The 20,249-nt window shown below is 41.0% G+C and overlaps 1 protein-coding gene across 2 annotated transcripts in view; it reads right to left on the bottom strand.

Annotated features, from left to right (window-relative positions):
- LOC149289497 (small conductance calcium-activated potassium channel protein 2-like) overlaps positions 1-534 on the bottom strand; it is a 42,606-nt gene extending 42,072 nt beyond the window's left edge. For both annotated transcript variants that reach the window (XM_089490492.1, XM_089490493.1), the window contains exon 1: positions 142-534. In XM_089490492.1, coding sequence (XP_089346618.1) covers positions 142-510 — 369 coding nt within the window. In that variant the 5' untranslated portion in view covers positions 511-534. The remainder of the gene's footprint in view (positions 1-141) is intronic.
- Positions 535-20,249: the final 19,715 nt, after the last annotated feature.

The following is a 20,249-nucleotide window of genomic DNA, read 5'->3' as shown; positions in this document are numbered from 1 at the left end:
AGCCAGCCTATTAGTCAAATAACCCATTACTAGATTTCCTCTTCTTACAACAACATTTATTTAAAGTCTCTCTAAACATCACCTCATTACTGACTAACTCAAACAAAGTCTCCACCAAAGTCTTGACACTCCATCAATTACCTTAGTGTAGACCCCCCAGGACAGCTCTGTTTCAGTGACCATAACCACAATACCAAACATTCCAAATATGAGAGCGTAATCACTAAGTCGTTTCCTCTTTTCAAACAGCGCTCGCCGGTGGCCTAGCTTGTAACCCACGTTCTGGTTCTTTTTTTGGCCCTTTGGGGCCCCCTGACTTCCCTCTTCTCCTCGTAAGCTGCGCTGTGATGTCTTGATGGGGTCGTTCTTGGACACCACCACTTCTAGTCCAGGACTATGTAGGGTCTGCAAGGGCTGGGTCTCAGGGTCTGTATCATGTAGGTTTCTTCTAGAGGAGCCCAGGCTGCTAAGGGGTCTTGGGATTCCCCCGTTGTACCGGCAGCTGTTCATGGCTATGTCCGAAATAGGGTTGGACTCTCTGAAGGACACTCCTGGACCACCATGACTGATTGGCTTTAGGTTAATGTTCTCCTGAAAGGCAGACACAAAAAAAATACACACAGCTGAATGCATATGCTACAACACTTAACTCACTTGTTTTGCCCATTTTTTGGAATATCATAACTCACATAATCACAAATGCTATAGCAATAGAGCATTTCAGAAAAATGCATTTGGTATAGAAGCAGAAGACATGCACACAGTACAAAATAGAACGTGCTGGATGTATAACCAATGACCAATGACCTAGGTTAGCCTGGATGACTCTCTGATATAATACTTCACAAGATTTGTGGTTTTTAACAATAAGCACACACATTTTGTAGAATTGCTTTATTTGTTTAAGGCCAGTGGCATCATGTTTGCCCTATGAGAATTACCCTATGCACTATTAAAGGATATATCAATGAAAGATTGTGCAATTATCATGTAAGGTTATAAATACAGCTTATGAATATACACGATATAGAATATACAAACATATATGTATGCATATATGCATGTATATGCATACAAAAATATAGAACAGAGGTATCTGTATAGATATGGTCATCCACAACAGAGAATACATGCATATACACTATATCACCAAAGTATGTAGACAACCCTCCTAATTATTGAGTTTAGGTGTTTCAGGCACACCCATTGCTAACAGGTGTATAAACCCAATAACAAAGCACTCAGTTAATTTAAACATGGCAAAAAATATTTTTTTAATTTATGCCATGCTAGATCTGCCCTGGTCCACTGGGCATCTAGTAGTAACAACAGCTCACCCACAAAGCGAAAGACCACTCACACACAAAGCAGGGCTGCTAAGTGCTGATGTGTGTAACACATAGAAATCACCTTTCCTCTGTAGTAGCATCGCTCACTACAGAGTTCCAAATTACCTCTTAAAGCAACATTTGCACAAGTGCTGTGTGTCAGGAGCCTGGATCCTCCTGTCTCCATCCCCCCACTTACCGGTACTTCTGAGTCCCCGGTGTGTAGCTGGGGCAGCGTGTAGATGTCTAAGCGATTCGCGTAGACAACTTCCGCTGCAGCAGCAAGGAGGCGTGGCTGGCACCGGGGGTTGTCTGCGTCCATCGCGCAGACCTTCCCCGGCTGTCAGAGATCAGAGTTCCCCGCACCGGTGCGCATCTATGTGTGCAGAATTATTGGGCAGCTATTAGTGTGCACAATTATAATGCAATTAAATAAAAAACAATAATTTTCCCAAAATTTACAAATAAACATTTGTTTTGTTTTTAATAACATCCATAAGCCTTTTATTCATGTAATATCAGTTTCTTGATCTGTTGCTGATCAACTTCTTGTGCAGCAGCAACCACAGACTCCCAGACACTGGTCAGAGAGGTAAACTGTTTCACTTCAGCATATATCTACAATTTAGGAAGGGCTCAAAAGGGAGCCATGTCATTATTTTTCCATATTTAAGGTATTTACTGGCTAGCCATGCAGCAGATTACTTTGATGCATGCGATGGAACACTGCCCTGCATAAAAATCATGGTCTTCTTGAAAGATGCACACCTTTTCCTGTACCACGGCTTGAAGAAAGTGTCTTCTAAAAACTGGCAGTAGGTTTGGGAGTTGAGTTTGAGTCCATATTCAACCCAAAAAGGTCCAACTAGCTTATCTTTGATAATACCAGTCCATACCAGTACCCCTCCTCCACCTTGCTGTCCATTACTGATCCAGCCACAGGCCCATCCATCTGGACCGTCTCTAATCTCATCAGTCTATCTGTCTTCAGATATTTCTTGGCCAAGTCTTGACATTTTAACTTATGTGTCTTGTTCAGCGGTGGTCGGGTTTCAGCCTTCCGTACCGTGGCCACGTCTCTGAGCACCGAACACCTTGTACTTCTGGACACTCCAGGTAGGTTACAGTTCTGGAATATGACAGCTCTGGAGGATAATGGGTTCCTAGTAGATCCATGTTTGATTCTTCTCAAATCTCTGGCAGTTAATTTGCGTCTTTTATTCTCAATGTTTCTTGCGACCCAATTGACTATTTGCAACAAAATGTTTGATGGTTCTGTGATCACGCCCCAATATCTTAAGAGTGCTGCATACCTTTTTACAATTTTTGACCTTTCAGAGTTAGCTAAATCTTCTTTTCTGCCAAATTTGCCTGAGAAAATGAAGCTGCCTACACATCACCTGTTATGCTTAAATCCAATAAGTATTCAAGTTTATACAGCTTGGAGTTGGAAAATATGCATAAAAATGATGATGTGGTCAAAATACTAAATTGTGCACACAGTGTATATCAAAATGGATAGAGAAGGTTCTTTTCTTTACCTGGCCATTTGCAACAGCAGCTGTTTTTATGCCCCCCCCTTTCATTTACCTCATTTACTTATGAGTAAAGTCGGAAACATGAATCAAAGATGGTTAAGACAATAAAAAAATAGGATATATATGTATATATATATATATATGTACCATATGTGTATATATTTGTTGCAGATGCAACAAAAAATAGAGATGAATGATTATAAGGATATTAGAGGTTAATTCACTTAAATTGCATTAAACAGTAATATGCCTCAAGTTTTATAAAATGAACTGGTGGCTACCGCTATCCTAGCCTTTACCATAATATAATCTGAGGCTGAACTGACACGTATAGTATTTCACTGCAGATAGGAGCCAGATGGTTTATAGCTGGCAACAGTTCCAATTTGGTCAGGACAATCTTGACAGTATACTGTTCTGACAAGTGTTGCAATTTCTGAGGCTGCTGGGGACTGCACATGCTTAGTGCCCACACTGGGTGTAACCAGGTGTTAAATGGGCATAGTGTGATGTGAAATGCATTGGCATTTCAATAAAAATACTTCATCAAATGGCAACTAGTCTCCTAATTTCTTTTTTATATTACCGCATACTGTGTCTGTGACTTTTATGTTAATTATCACAGTGAACTCCAAAAAAGACATCCCAAATAATAATCCAGAGATACTCATAATATTAATATATTTTATTTATATATCACCAACAATTTATGCAGCGCTTCTTAAAATACAGATATATTCAAGTAGTATGACAAAACAAGAATTGATAGATTAAGACAAGCCGATTAGATGGACAGAGCCCTGCTCGCAAGCTTACAATCTTGAGGGAATGGGGAATAAACTTAAGGAACAGAGAAAGGTGAGAGGTAGTGTGGGGGTTGTATCAGTGACAGGGGAGTTCTAGTAGCTAAGATGGTATGCTTCTCTAAAGAAGTGGGTTTTAAGAAGTTTCTTGAATGTTGGGAGGGAGGGTGAAAGCTGAAGGTTTGGTGGAAGCAGGTTCCAGAGATACAAGTGAAATCTTGTAGACAGGAAAAGGAAGAGGTGATAAGTGAGGAGAAGAGCCTTAGCTCATGGGAAGAACATAAAGATCGAGTAGGGGAGTATTTGTTTATGAGGGCAGAAATGTATGGAGGAGCAGTGTTATGGAGGGCCTTATATGTTAGTACCAGGATTTTAAATTGAATTCTAAAGGTAACAGAGAGCCAGTGGAGGATTTCACACAGTGAGGAAGCAGAAGAAGAGCGGCATGAAAATAAGATAAGATAAGTATAGCACCAGCATTTAGGACGGGCTGCAGAGGAGAGAGTCGAGAAAGTGGAATGCCAACCAGAAGAGTGTTGCAGTTGTCAAGATGGGAAATGATAAGTGAATGAAGCAGAGTTTTTGTGGATTCATGGGTGAAGAATGGGTGGATGCAAGGATAACCCCATATCACCCTCATATCAGATTGGTATATTACATTAGCAGTTCTGTAAATAAATAATAGTGATGATTATAAAGGTAAAATGGTATGTTTATTGCCAAGTGCCTGATAATGTGTGTAAGGTATATAAGGAAACTATATATATACTGTACATACAAATATTAAATGCATTCAGGCAAAGTATGAAAACTCTGCCCTGGTATTTGCTTTGTTTAAACATAATATGCAATCGCAAAATGTGAAATGAGAGTAAAAAAAACACCACTGGAAAAAGGGAGAATTAAATGAAAGGAAAAGGGATGGATGCTCCTAGTTACCTAAACTAGTTTGTCTAGCAACTAAAACTAGAATACAATTTCAGTAAATAGACGAATGCTTCAGATAAGAGTAAATCTTTATCACAGAAATAAGCAATAGAAGAATACATTTGCTGTAGTTCCTGATGAACTGCGATATTGCTATCAGTTTAACACAGCTTGGCTTGTGGTGCACTGTCTAACTATATTCATATATGTATAGTATTTACTGTAGGCAAAATGTGTATAAGCATCACAATATAGCATCTCTAGCAAGATGTGAGTTTGCGTGGCAGAGCTTATCTTACCCCTAGGCACTTTCACTTCACAATGAGAGCACTGACATTGGACTGGGTCAGATCTACCAGGGAAGAAATGTAACAATTTGTGGTTATGGTAGCATCCTATGACAGTACCAGTTTGAAAGTCACTGAGATCAGTACTGCCCATTCTACTGCCAATGTTTATCTATGGAGATGCCTATGTGCTTGGTTTTACACAGTTGTTAGTAATAGGTATGGCTGCAACACCTAAACATACTTTTGGTCATATAGTGTATATAATCTGTTAATGGAGTCTGTCAACAGAGGTTTATCCATGAAATGAGGTAAACATATATACAGACATATTTCAGGCACTAAATTAATATTAATGTACATATACAGCAGGCAGAATATCTTGTAGGGTAAACTGATATAAGAAAACGGAGGAAGATATGTATAAAGGCCAGCTCTAGTGCAAAGAGGTAAAACTGCAGCAATCACTATAGCAACTAATATAATGTGCCTTTTGTATGATATACTTTTACCGCTTTGCACCAGAATAGTCTTTTATGCATAACCTATGTATCTAAACCCCTGTTTATTTATATTTAGATTATAAACTGCAGTTTGTGTGCACAGTGGAACACACTTTGACAGACAATAGAACAGAAACATTTTAATTCTATGGAAAGAGCAGAACAAAGTAGTTTAGCTGACAGCGATTTGTCGAGGTACAGTATCTGCATGTTGATGCTGATGGAAACACACATGGTAAACAGAAAATACATGCAATGGTTTGAATGTTTTTTCCCCAGACAGGCTGACTGCAGCATTACACCTCATCACATAGCAGGAGAGCAACTGCAAATCATCTCTCGTTTCATCTAGGCAGTTGCCCTCCCTCTATTTCAATACTCGTTTTTGTCTCTTTTCGAAACCTTCTTTGCCACCCTATGTTTTCCTCTATCTGTCTATCTCCATTTGACATCTTTACTTACACAGCTTCTTGTACCACCCTTTGGACAAGGTATTTACGGCAGATACACTTGCAGTGTATCTGGATACAGAGGGCAAGTCTGATATGTTCATGGAAAAAGAAAAGTTTAAAAAGGCTGTAACCAGGAAGGAAGTCACAACGATTTTTAAAAAAAATAAACCTCAAATCACTGTCAAGTACAGATACAAAAGTGCTAAAGGTTAACCATAAGGTGATCCTAAAGCTCAATATACTGATAGTCATTAGGCAAAAAAATCCCCAAGACAAGGGGCCATTGGTACAACATGATAGTAGGATGTCAATTTAGCATGAAGGACTAAACATGTTTGATGCATTAGAGATTTTAACACAACTGCAGGCAGAAATCACCGGTGCTAGAGAAAGGACCACAGGGATAGAGGTGGTTATTTAGAATTGAGACACACAGGTCATTAAGGACATGAAGTCACGATGCATTAAGAACTCAAGAGATGTATATACAAGGACAGAAAATTTACTATTGGAAACATAGAGCAGGTAAAACATGGAATTATAGGACAAGAAAGGAAGTAATCATAGGGCATTAAAAACATGGACAGGGCATGGACACCTGGGAGAACCAAAGGAGAACATGAAATCACCAGGAATGGTTTGTAATTCTCCAAACATGAGTGTATTATGTGTATTATATAAAAGACATTATAAGACAGAGTGTTAGGGTAATAGATCCAGAAGACAAAATGAGCAGAGCATAACTCATCAATGAATCACGTACCAGTAAAGACGTACATAAAGAAAAACGAAATAACATAATTCACACTTAGAATACGGATGGAGCTGCTTCTTAACACATGATCATGTGCATTCTATGTATTTAATTAATTTATAAGCTCCCCAAGAGCCACAAAGACAAAAAAAACTTTTCCTAAGTCCTCTGACCACCATATCTCAGTTGATAAAATGATGTTTTTTTATACTATGTCCACGGACACATTCAAAGCAGCAGTCTGGCAAGCAGGTAATCATTTGCAGTATGTTTAAGGACTGCAACATTCCTTTGCTGTCACAACGAAGTGGAAATTCATTAAATTATTATGGTTTTACAATTTCTATCTCAAATTACAAAGGAGTGAAAAACACAACAATAACGCACAGAGGGTTTACTCTGAATGCCAGGTGGGTGCACATTGTGATTCAAAGCAATGAGTTATACACCCTTCTATCATGCTAATATCCACACAGCTACACATAGCCTTCCAAACATACACTGAATCTCTTGTACTAACATACAGATATACACAAACTGCTAATGCACATATATGTCCACCAGTGCATAGAATACACATACAATGCAGACAACAAATTACAGTTGGGTGCATAAAGATCAATTCGCCTACACACTATCTAAATCCCCATTTGCTCTACCATACAAAAGGGTAAATATGTCCATGGGTAAACATATTCAAGGAGAAATATGTCTATGGCCATATATACTCCCCTGTATACATACATGCTTTGTCATATAAAATGTCTCTGTCATATAGTAACATAAATTACAATTTTCTTTTTCATTTCATTTCTATACTTAAAAAGCTAGAGTGTAAATAATGCAATCTTCCTTAAATCTGCATTAACTTCCATATACATGCGTTTCCTCCTGAATCTGTTGGGATGATCTGCCATGCTTCCACTGTTATCTAATAACAACTTGTTTTTAATGTAGCAGTCTCCATACACCTTTATGCTCTTCACTTTAAAGCCTTCTTCATTCAAGCCATCTGTCACTGTTGTATGTCTTCATCTGCAAAATATTACCCAAAGCTCTGCATCCCAATCTATTACAGACCAGTGAAAGCTAGCTCTTGTATGGGAACACAACCAGAAGGCAAAGTCATGCAATGATGCATGACGATGAAATATGGTTTAAGAAGTTATTCAGATGCAAACCTGCTTTCAAGCTGTCATTAACCATTTCACTTGCAGACGTGCAAGCGATATTCTGCAGTGCACTTCTAGTTCCTGTTCCCACATAAAAAAAGGATTAACAGCAGTCTCTGCGTGACGTGACAAGAATGGTTTTTAATACCTTATATCTACCCACTCACCCCTAATGCAAACTGGAAATCTTATGGCAGGAACCAAGGCGCACAGGGTTAACTCCATGTCAGCTCAGAGGGAACAGCCATGCTTGTTAGGCACATGACAGGTTAATAGTCCTTAATCTCTTCTGAGGGTGCCTCATTTCGGGTGGAGTGAGCAAAAAAATCAAAACAGAAGTTTCTGTGGCATCCGCCGCACTGCTGCAGCCAAAGGAGCCCACCCTGGTCTTCTAGATTGGTCAATGCTGCAATGTCTCCTTGCTCCAGCCCTCCCTCCCTCAGCCCCTCCAGCGGGTAACGCTGCTGCTCTCTAGTCAGGCAATCCTTCCAGTGGGCCAGGCAGGCAGTGGCTTTAGATCCTGCAGCTGATGAGGGAGAAGGGGATAAGAAGGGGTGACCGGGCTGCAGACATGCAGTGCTTGTCATTAAGAGAGAGACTTCTAGGCTGTCTGGCTACGGTCTACCACCTGAGTCTGTGATGAAGTACTGAAGGGCAATTACCCCCCACCCCACCAAACACGCACACTGCCTGCAGATTTGGGGCCAGGTAATAACATTGTAAAATAATGTGAGAATTTTAAGGATATCACCACTCTGGAGATGCGGTGGATAAGCATGCAGTTCCATATGAGTATGTGTTTGCTGAATTACGCCTTATATCTACCAGTAAATTTGGGTGACTGGCGGGGTTCTACTTGTGCATGATATGAGGTGCTAGAGGACAGCTCCTCTAAACCTGCTGTAAACGCAGAGCTTCTCAGGAACGTTGTGTGGTGCTGAAGGACAGCTCTCCTCTCTCTACCTGCAGAGCAGGGACAGGCTGTTATTCTGCAGTAACACTCCTGACTAATGTGTGACACTGAGACACAGCTCTCCCGAGGTGAGACAGTACTGGAATCCCTTTACCTGTCAGCTGGTCCTGGTGAAGGGCTGGTGCCAGTTTGCTGTGCTATGCAGCTGCTCTGCAGTGGGACAGCCCTGTGCTGCTGCAGCATCCCTTTTCTGCTCTGCTGCCGGCCCCGCTCCTCTTGGGTTCCGATGGTTTCCAGTGAATCTCCTCTGATTGGCTGCCTGCATCACAACTATCCTCATGATGTCTTCTGTGTACTATAGACTCCTCCCAAATTTAAAGGGAAATGACCGCATTGAAGCATGAATGGTTACGAACCCTCCGCTGCATACACACTCTGCAGCAGTACAGGAGACTGCCGAACTGCTGCATATACCACCATTTTGGAGTTGAAGGGTTAATGTTTGTACCGTATTTGCTCGATTATAAGACGACCCTGATTATAAGACGACCCCCCAAAATCTGAATATTAACTTAGGAAAAAAAGAAAAAGCCTGAATATAAGACGACCCTAAAGGAAAAAAGTTTTACCAGTAAATGTTAATTCATGTAAACTATTTTTTTTAAATAAAAGCTATGATTGAGAAAAATATTTTTTTTGTTTTTATTTCCTTGTATTTTCCAACCTGTCCCCCAGTTACGCACATCTGCCCCCAGGCTTGCCACACCAATATGGCACTGTGGCCCATGATATGCATTTTAACCCTCTATATGCCACTGTGCCCCATGGTATGCCTTTTGACCCCCTATGTGCCACTCTGCCTCCAGAAATGCCTTATACCCCTATATCCCATTCTGGCATTTAGGGGGTTAAAATGCATATTATGGGGCAGAGTGGCATATAGGGAGGTATAAGGCATTCCAGGAGGCAGAGTGGCATTAAGGGAGTTAAAAGGCATTGTATAGAGCACTCTGCCTCCAGAAATGCCTTATACCTCTATATGCCACTCTGGCATTTAGGGGGTTAAAAGACATATTATGGGGCAGAGTGGCATATAGGGAGGTATAAGGCATTTCAGGAGGCAGAGTGCTCTATTAAATGCCCCTTTAACGCCACTCTGCCTCCTGAAATGCCTTATACCTCCCTATATGCCACTCTGCCCCATAATATGCCTTTTAACCCCCTAAGTGCCAGAGTGGCATATAGGGGTATAAGGCATTCCAGAAATGCCCTATGCCCCCGTTTAACACCCCCCCCACACACACACACACACGCGCGCGCGCGCACACACGCGCACACACTTACCGGTGCTTCCAATTTCCTGCTGTATTGCCGGGGCAGCGGGTTGACGTCTCATTCCGCTGCAGCCGGAAGGAGGTGGAGTTGGCAGCGGGGGTTTGTCTGCGTCCGTCGCGGATACCGTCCCCGGCTGTCAGAGATCAGAGTTCCCCGCACCGGTGCGGGGAACTCTGATCTCTGACAGTCGGGGACGGTATCCGCGACGGACGCAGACAACCCCCGCTGCTAGCCACACCTCCTTCCGGCTGCAGCGGACGTTGTCTGCGCGGATCGCGTAGACGTCAACCCGCTGCCCCGGCAATACAGCAGGAAGCACCGGTAAGTGTGTGTGTGTGTGGGGGGGAGGATCCAGGTCCCCTGCAGCGGTGCGGGGGATCTGGATCTTAGTCTCATAATCAGACCTCTATTTGAGGTCTGATTAGAAGACGACCCCGATTAGAAGACGAGGGGTATTTTTCAGAGCATTTGCTCTGAAAAAAACCTCGTCTTATAATCGAGCAAATACGGTAATATCAACACACTCAGTACTTTATGTCAAGGAAATGTGCTCATCAGTGTAAGGACTCCCTGGCATGGATTGAAGCTCTTTGGTGCATTAAGCAATGTTCGTTGGTGCCTTGTTATATGTTAAAAGGTCGAAGGTGGAGTTAGGTGTGATCGTGGAGTGCTGTAACTGTGCATGTATAAAAATAAGTGTTATTATATATGTATGGTCGTGTGAGACAGTGTGGTTGTGTTACCCCTGGGTATTTTACATTGCATGGTAATTAGAGTTAATCATTATGAATGCTGATCCATATATTTTATGGAACACATGTGTGAGAGAACTAGGAATCTTCTGCCTGACCTTTACTATTTTTATAAACATGTGTATAATGAAGTCACTGGCATTGGGTGAGTATCTGCGGTTCTGAATGTATGATTTATTGCTCTTGAATTCCACCTTAACTATGGTTTCTATGGATGTGATGTAAAGATTACTGATGACTACCATGTCTGGCTGTGATTTGACTGCGCTCCTGTTTGGGTGATACAATGTGTCACTGGAGTTGGTTTAATCAGGCTGATTGTAGTTACGTACATTACTCACTCCAATGTGACCGTGTGTGATAGCAAGTCACACACAGTCTCATAATATGTATATCGCTAGGGTGATGTTTTCCCGTGTGTGATTGAACGTCGGTGAATACGTTTCATTCACTCATCCTAAGTGGGGGTGTGATCCGGAGGACTGGACACGAGTGAATTCTTGTACTGTAACGTGGACACCGCACTCACTGTGTACCCACAGCACACATTTCATAAACTGGGCATGATCCCCATAGTTCTTGCATGTATAAGATGTATGAATACAAATTATAAATAACACAATTGTTTTTTTATGGAACTCACGCAATCTTGGCAAAACAAAGGTTATTTATCAAAGCATAAACGCAGTCATTTATCACAACAAATATCACAACAAACACACACAATGATAATAGCCCTCAACAGAGTTGAAAAGATTGGATCTCTTTTGTTGTGTAAATGAAAACAGCAAATTAAAGCAATCCTCATATTGGTATTATGCTCTAGCTATAAAATCAGTTATTGTACATTTATAAGTGGCACTATTGTGAATATAAATCTGTACTAATATTTCTTTGTAGCATTGCTTATAAATACCCACAGTGCCATGATAGAGAAGAGAGCCTTGGAGTGATATCCATCTTTTGAAACTTTTTTGATTTAATCTTTGATATAATACTTCATTTTGGGAATGTTTTGGGCAGTAATAATTTCATGCAGAACACTAATTACAATGCATTTTCACTACTTTTTACACAGGGGCACTTTTGTTTGTCTTCCTTAATAATCTCTATGTGTGTAGTGCTGGTTTCCAAGAAGGTAACATTGGTTTCTAATAAAATAATAATAATTTTGCAGGAAAAAAGCATCTGAAGGATTTATTCAATAAGCTCAATAGTGACCTCATAACCTTCTCTTTTGAAAACATCAGCTGTACAGGTTATACAACTTTGTATAGAATATGCAACATTGGGATATTCAACATAATGGTAAAACGTTTATAGGGTGATCCCAGGATTTACAGAGCCACGAGGCTTAAAAGGCTTATTTATTATTGCATTTTTAAAATAACTTTTAATGGTTTTCAAATTTTTTATTTTTATTGTTTTTTGGAAAGCCCTAGTGTTGTCTTCTGAAACTAAAGTGAGCATCATTTGATGGTTCATCACCAGTGGTTCTTTTTAAGTGTTTTTATTTATATATTATTATTTCTGTGTGAAGAGGCACTAGAGGCAGAATAAGCGTGTGCCTAGCGCAACATGTTTTATAGGTGCCTACGTCCCTCAATCTAATTCCCTTAAAGCAACTAGGCATCAATGATCTTTGTGCTGGTTCTGTTGAAAAAAAATGGTGCGTTGCTGTTTGGAATAATCGTTTAATATGAATTAGGCAAAAGAGTTGTCTTATTCAACAGTGCTAGGAATGATGCGTCAAATGCATTTAGTTGCAAATGGGAAACTCCCACCATTGTTTTATTACTAGCATTAGATGAAAATGTATTCAGACAATTGCATATTAAGTCATTGTGTGTGTGTTCTAACTTTGTTATGTAGCCTACTCTCTCCCTGACTCCAACTCAGTGTAGTGTTTGAGCTGAGAAATCCAATATATCACATGATATATCGCTGATAATGACAGCCACCTCGTCTTAAGATGAAGGAAGTTTATTGGAGCAAAATAAAAACCAGTCAATGCTAACTTATCTTTCTGTATACAACACTGAACTTTATGCTCAATGAGAAAAATATTTTTTTTTCAATTGGACTTCCCCTTTACATTAGACAGTACTATTAAGACATTCCAGACTGATTTCTCTGCGATATAGTGTGTGGAATCTTATGTCTGGCGCTAGGTGTGCCAGTGCGTGTGTTAACCAATTTGTATGCTACCTGGACATAATTTAGTAGTGGCAGTGAACAAAGGAAATTCATAAACAAAAGAACCAAGTGATGTTGTTCACAACAGGAACTACCAGGCTAAAAAGATGAACCACCATTCCTTCACACTGGGAACCAGATTGAGATGCCACAGGATTTTAGCAGCCCATGCTTCTATTTCATTTAATTCACAATATGTGGGCTGCAGTGGGCCCTGTAATGTTTGCTGTGGCCCTTGGCAGGGCCTCCTACTTAGTTGGGGCCCTATGAAGTAGCTTATGTTACTGTGTGGATAATTCATCTATGCTTTTATATCTTCAATTTGCAAGAACATACCATAGGTGGGTAAGGCACGCACAAACTATAGCTTTTACTAATGCAGTCATTTAAACTGTCAGATATATTTATACCTTACATTTTCTTTTTGTGCTGCTGAATGGGCTACACGAACATGCTCCAAACTACTATGCAGGCATTCAATGCAATGGACAATTCAGTTATGACTGCAGCCAAACCTCCTTGACAAACTTTTTAACAAATGGATATAAATTGAAACATTGTATCTAAGTTAAGATTTCATAAATACATTAAAATTGTAATGCACTTTATGTATGTTGGTTTTTTTAGGCTTTATGCAACACACACTACATGGTCAAAAAAAAAAAACCTCCCCCTTGTCCAGATTTCCCAAGGTTTAAAAAAGTCACTTGGCTCTTTCTCCATGTCCATACTCATGCTATTAAAAAATAGGTTTACCAAACATCCCCATTATTTTTACTTGTCACCTTCAAGGTCCCAAACCCCCACTTATGAGTAGGGGAGTATGTCAGTGGGGGACTAATTGGGCTATATACCACTTTGCTGGCTTAACCTCAACCAGCTGGACCATATTTTTTATATTAAGTACTTAGTATAATGCACAAACACAACAAGGATTGACAGACATAGACAGTCTGATATATACTTGTTATGAATGGGTTGCAAACTGTGGGTGGAGAGTACCGTCTTTCACAAACTTTTGGAGTAACATTAGATGTGAAGGTAAGAAGAGAGGGGGTGCAGACAGAGTGCAGTGTATCAGCTCCACATACTATCTGCTGGGACACCTAAATAATTTACCAATCCCTCACCTTCCATCTGGGGAGAAGGTGCAGGAGCAGCTGCCAGGTCTGTAAATGAGGCTAGAGAAGGAAGTAACAGAACAAGGAAAGGACACATCTTTTAAATAATAAAACCTCCTTATAACTTGAAGGGAAATTGCAATTTTATTCTCTTGAAGATATTTAAAGTTTCTCCCTTTATCACTAGAAATGGGTGATAAAAGTAGAATTAAAGTAGCGTTGGCGGGCTGCATCAGCACGCAGCGGCCGTTTAGATTAGATTTCGGGCGGCCTGGGGGGGCAATTGTCCCCTGCCCAGCCCGCCCCTGGCACCGGAGGAGGCTTCAAATCCCGCTCGTAGCTGCTCAGCGGCTGTTTCCAATGTTAGTTTGCCAGCGCCCAGCCCACGGATCTGCTGGCCCACTGGGAAATTTCCCGGTATCCCGGTGGGCCAGTCAGGCCCTGGGAGTTATGCTGTAGCACCATCAATGTCTGGCTCAGTATATAGTGATGGGAGTTATGCTGTATCATGTGTGCTCAGTAAACTTTATTTATTTAAACTTATTTAATTTATTTTTTCACATTTCTAGTTTTTTCCAGTTTACATAGTTTACACATTTATGAAATAAATATTCTTGTCAACATAATTTTTTTAGTGTGTGTAGGGGGGTGCCAAATACTCTAGGTACACCCATGACTATTACTGTTTTGGGTATAAAGGGTAAGGTATAAACAGTTCACGGAAGCCAGACTGAGAGGAGAACTAACTAAGAGGAGACCTGAGACTGCAATCTGTGAGACTGCAATCTGGGTGCTGGGCAAGTCCATATGTACATGTTATATAGTTGAAATGGGATGTCTAAAGCAGATAGACCTGGTTGGAAGATAGACCTTCACAGAGGTTGTTAATTAATACATATTTTGCAAATGGTGTGTAGGTATGTATGTTTATATATGCATGTATATGTGTGTATATATATGTATATATATTTATATATATATATATAATTTTATTATCGCTCCCTTATTTTTGTCCCTGTGCCCCCTCCATTATAATTTCTGGAGAGACTACTGGTTGTTTGATATCACAGCTCTCACCTCATATTTTTCTGAGATATTTTTCTGTCTGGGATTCCTAGTAGGTCCGATTTCCCCAACCTCTCTCCAACCCCCAATCACCTACATCACAATAAGCTATTTTTAGCTACAAATTTTCTCTGCATCATACTGAGAGACAGTGAGGAAATACCCAGCCGGAGGATAGGAAAGGGGGGCTACGGAGGGGGAATCTGTGTGTATTTTGGGCCTACGAAGATCAAAAGAGAACATAGGTTACTTAGAAATCATGGATGAGGTGAGTATTATAGTTAATGCATGCTCTGCGAAATGTGTATATATATATATATATATATATATATATATATATAAACATGTGTTTGCAGATATATTTATAAATGTCTGTGTTTGTATACGCTGTGTGTGCTTATTTCAGAATTTGTTTAAATCTGTGTACAAGTTTATCAGTGTCTGTGAATTTGTTTAAATTCCTGTATAAAATAGATACATCTACGTGTACATAAGAAAATGTCTTATAATTACAACCATTGAAATTAACCCCTTCATTTGCTTTTTCTGCCAATACCACCAATAGCTTTGATACAATTACTAGTTTAGCGGTTATCTTACTGTGGTCAATTTTTTTGGTTTATTAACCACTTTTATGCTAGAAGCAGCCAACACCCAAATATAAAATGAATGTATAGGTGACTCAGAGAAAGATGACTTGGCTGCTAATAGGCTTGATCGTGCAGGAATACACTGGTTACACCCAGGTCAGGGTGACTTTGACAAACACACAATTTTATAGTGGTAGATGAGATACTGGGAAAAATAAAGCTAGCAGTGATTGTAAATTGGTTTTGGTGTGGTGGAAATAATCACAATGAAAGATGGGCAATGATTAAGAATGTGATATGGTAACAGAGGATGGATAATACATAGTAACATAGTAACATAGTTCATAAGGTTGAAAAAAGACCAAAGTCCATCAAGTTCAACCTATATACATATTGTGTCCCTACTGTGTTGATCCAGAGGAAGGCAAAAAAACCCTTATGAAGCAGATGCCAATTGCCCCATACCAGGGGGAAAATTCCTTCCCGACTCCAAATATGGCAATCAGAATAAATCCCTGGATCAACGTTCTGTCCCTATTAATCTAATATCCATAACTTGTAATATTATTGCTTTCAAGAAACACGTCCAGGCTCCTTTTGAACTCTTTTATTGAGTTTGCCATAACCACTTCCTCTGGCAGAGAGTTCCATAATCTCACCGCTCTTACTGTAAAGAACCCCCGTCTGTGCTGGTGTAGAAACCTTCTTTCCTCCAACCGTAGAGGATGTCCCCTTGTTATAGATACAGTCCTGGGTATAAATAGGTCCTGGGAGTGATCTCTGTACTGTCCCCTTATAAATTTATACATAGTTATTAAATCCCCCCTAAGCCGTCTTTTTTCCAAACTAAATAACCCTAATTCTGATAATCTTTCTGGGTACTGTAGTCCTCCCATTCCCCTTATTACTCTGGTTGCCCGTCTTTGAACCCTCTCCAGCTCCACTATATCTTTCTTGTACACTGGTGCCCAGTACTGTACACAGTATTCCATGTGTGGTCTGACTAGTGACTTGTACAGTGGTAGAATTATTTCCTTGTCGTGGGCATCTATGCCCCTTTTGATGCACCCCATGATTTTATTTGCCTTAGCAGCAGCTGCCTGACACTGGTCGCTACAGGTAAATTTACTGTTAACTAAAACTCCTAAGTCCTTTTCCATGTCAGTCGTCCCCAGTGTTTTCCCATTTAATACATATTCCCAGCCTGGATTTTTCTTCCCCATGTGCATAACCTTACATTTATCTGTGTTGAACCTCATCTGCCACATCCCAGCCCAAGCCTCCAACCTATGCAGATCCATTTGTAATCGTGCACTGTCCTCTATTGTGTTAACCACGTTACAGAGCTTAGTATCGTCTGCAAAGATTGATACTTTACTATACAATCCCTCTACAAGGTCATTAATAAATATATTAAAAAGAATAGGACCCAAAACTGACCCCTGTGGTACCCCACTAGCAACAGTAACCCACTCAGAGTATGTACCATTAATAACCACCCTCTGTTTCCTATCACTGAGCCAGTTACTTACCCACATACACACATTCTCCCCCAGCCCAAGCATTCTCATTTTATGTACCAGCCTTTTATGTGGCACCGTATCAAATGCTTTGGAAAAATCAAGATATACGACATCCAGCGATTCACCCCGATCCAGTCTTGAGCTCACCTCCTCATAAAAGCTGATCAGGTTAGTTTGACAGGACCGATCCCTTGTAAACCCATGCTGATATGGAGTCATACACTTATTTTCATTGAGATACTCCAAAATAGCATCTCTTAGGAAACCCTCAAACAGTTTACACACAACAGAAGTTAAACTAACAGGCCTATAATTCCCCGGGTCACTTTTTGTCCCCTTTTTGAATATTGGCACAACATTTGCTATGCGCCAGTCCTGGGGAACAGACCCTGTCACTATAGAGTCCTTGAATATTAGAAATAGGGGTCTGTCTATTACATTACTTAACTCCCTTAGAACGCGGGGGTGAATGCCATCTGGACCTGGTGATTTGTCTATTTTGATTTTTTTTAGGCGGCACTGCACTTCTTCCTGGGTTAGACAGGCGACATGTACTGGGGCAGTTATCTCATCCTGCTGTATATTACCTGGCATTTCATTTTCTTCTGTGAATACAGCAGAGAAGAATATATTTAATAGATTAGCTTTTTCCTGATCCCCGTCTATAACTTCTCCCTCATTACTTTTTAAGGGGCCAACGCTTTCATTTTTAACCTTTTTACTATTTATATAGTTAAAGAACATTTTGGGGTTTGTCTTACTCTCTTTGGCAATGAGTCTTTCTGTCTCCACTTTTGCTGCTTTTATCTGATTTTTACATATTTTATTTTTTTCCCGATAGCTTTTTAGTGCTTCCTCACTGCCTTCCTGTTTTAGTAGCTTAAATGCCTTTTTTGCCATTTATTACCCCCTTTACATTTTTATTTATCCACATTGGTTTTCTCTTGTTCCTGACTCTTTTATTCCCATACGGTATGTACCTTTCACAGTGAGAATTTAAGATATCCTTAAAAATCTCCCATTGAGTGTCTGTACTCTTGTTTTTGAGGACATTTTCCCAATTTACAGTGTTAAGGGCTTCTCTTAGTTGATCAAACTTTGCCTTCCTAAAGTTCATGGTTCTTGTGGCTCCTCTAAGAGTTCCCTTATTGAAGGACAAGTTATAATGTATCATATTGTGATCACTATTTCCTAGATGCCCCCTGACCTGCACATTAGTTACTCTGTCAGGTCTGTTGGTTTATATTAAGTCCAGTAGGGCGCCCCCTCTGGTCGGGTCCTGTACCATTTGGGACAGATAATTATCCTTACTTATAGTCAGAAACCGGTTTCCTTTATGAGATTCACAGGTCTCTATTTCCCAGTTTATGTCGGGATAGTTAAAGTCCCCCATAATAACCACCTCATTGTGATTTGCTGCCTTGTTTATTTGCTTTAATAATTGATCTTCTGCTGCTTCCATTATATTTGGTGGCTTATAGCAAACCACGATCAGTATTTTATTTTTTTTTCTTTCCATATATTTCTACCCATAATGACTCCACATTATCATTTCCCTCACATATATTCTCCCGCAGTGTGGCCTTTAGGCTGGACTTTACATAAAGGCAAACTCCTCCCCCTTTTCGTTTTTTTCGATCCTTCCTGAATAGACTATAACCCTGTATGTTAACCGCCCAGTCATAGCTATCATCCAACCATGTCTCTGTTATACCCACTATGTCATAGTTTTCTTCAGACATTATTAACTCCAGTTCGTCAGTTTTATTGGTCAGACTTCTGGCATTAGTAAGCATACAATTTAGAGGTGTATGGTTTTTTTCCCTATGAAGCCTATCCCTATTGACTATTCTAACCCCTCCCTCCGCTCCACCCCCAGGTACATTTATAAGCCCCAGCTTTCTATCTACACTATCTTCCCCTTCTATATTGTAGTTTCCCTCCCCCCCCTTTCCCTAGTTTAAACACTCCTCCACCCTTCTGGCCATCTTCTCCCCGAGCACAGCTGCACCCTCCCCATTGAGGTGCAGCCCGTCCCTACCGTAGAGCCTGTATCCGACAGAGAAGTCGGCCCAGTTCTCCATGAACCCAAACCCCTCCTTCCTACACCAGCTTCTGAGCCACTTGTTTAGCTCCCTAATCTCCCGCTGCCTCTCTGGTGTGGCACGTGGTACAGGTAATATTTCAGAAAATACTACCTTGGAGGTCCTTGCCTTAAGCTTGCTACCTAAGTCCCTGAAATCATTTTTAAGGACACTCCGCCTACCTCTCACTTTGTCATTGGTACCAATGTGCACCATGACTGCTGGGTCTTCTCCAGCCCCCCCCAGTAATCTGTCAACCCGATCCGCGATGTGCCGAACGCGAGCGCCAGGCAGACAACACACTGTTCGGCGATCCCGGTCTTTGTGACAGATCGCCCTGTCTGTCCCCCTAATAATTGAGTCCCCCACTACCAGCACCTGTCTGGCCTGCCCTGCGCTCCTCCTTCCCTCCTTATTGGAGCAGACACCCCTCTGGTGGTCAGAGGCAGTGACTTGCTGCAGTACTGCTAACTCTGAACTAACATCCCCCTCATCTGCCAACCGGGCAAACTTGTTGGGGTGTGCTAGATCAGGACTAGCCTCCCTGGCGCTTTTCCCCCTACCCCGCCTTCTAACTGTAACCCAGCTAGCTGCCTGACTGTCCTGTACCTCCATCCCGCTATCCTCCCCCACCTCTACCCCCGAGAGAGCTTGCTCAGTGAGCAGCAGACTCCTCTCCGTGTGTTGCCAGTTGCTCCTCTAGTGTTGCCAGTTGCTCCTCTAGTGTTGCCAGTTGCTCCTCTAGTGTTGCCAGTTGCTCCTCTAGACTCAGGATTTGTGCTTCCAAATGAGCAACCCGCACACATCTCGCACAGCAATATGCACCCTCGAAGCGCTGATCAAGGATTGCATACATTGAGCAAGATGTACACCTGACCGCATTGTCAAACATGGAGGACATCTTGG

This window comes from Sceloporus occidentalis, unplaced genomic scaffold (assembly GCF_023333645.1).
Source record: "Sceloporus occidentalis isolate IW3139 unplaced genomic scaffold, rSceOcc1.0.p SCAF_45, whole genome shotgun sequence".
Classification (NCBI taxonomy): Eukaryota; Metazoa; Chordata; class Lepidosauria; order Squamata; family Phrynosomatidae; genus Sceloporus; species Sceloporus occidentalis.
Note: the sequence above shows the minus strand (reverse complement) of the source record. Positions and strands in the feature narration are given on the sequence as shown.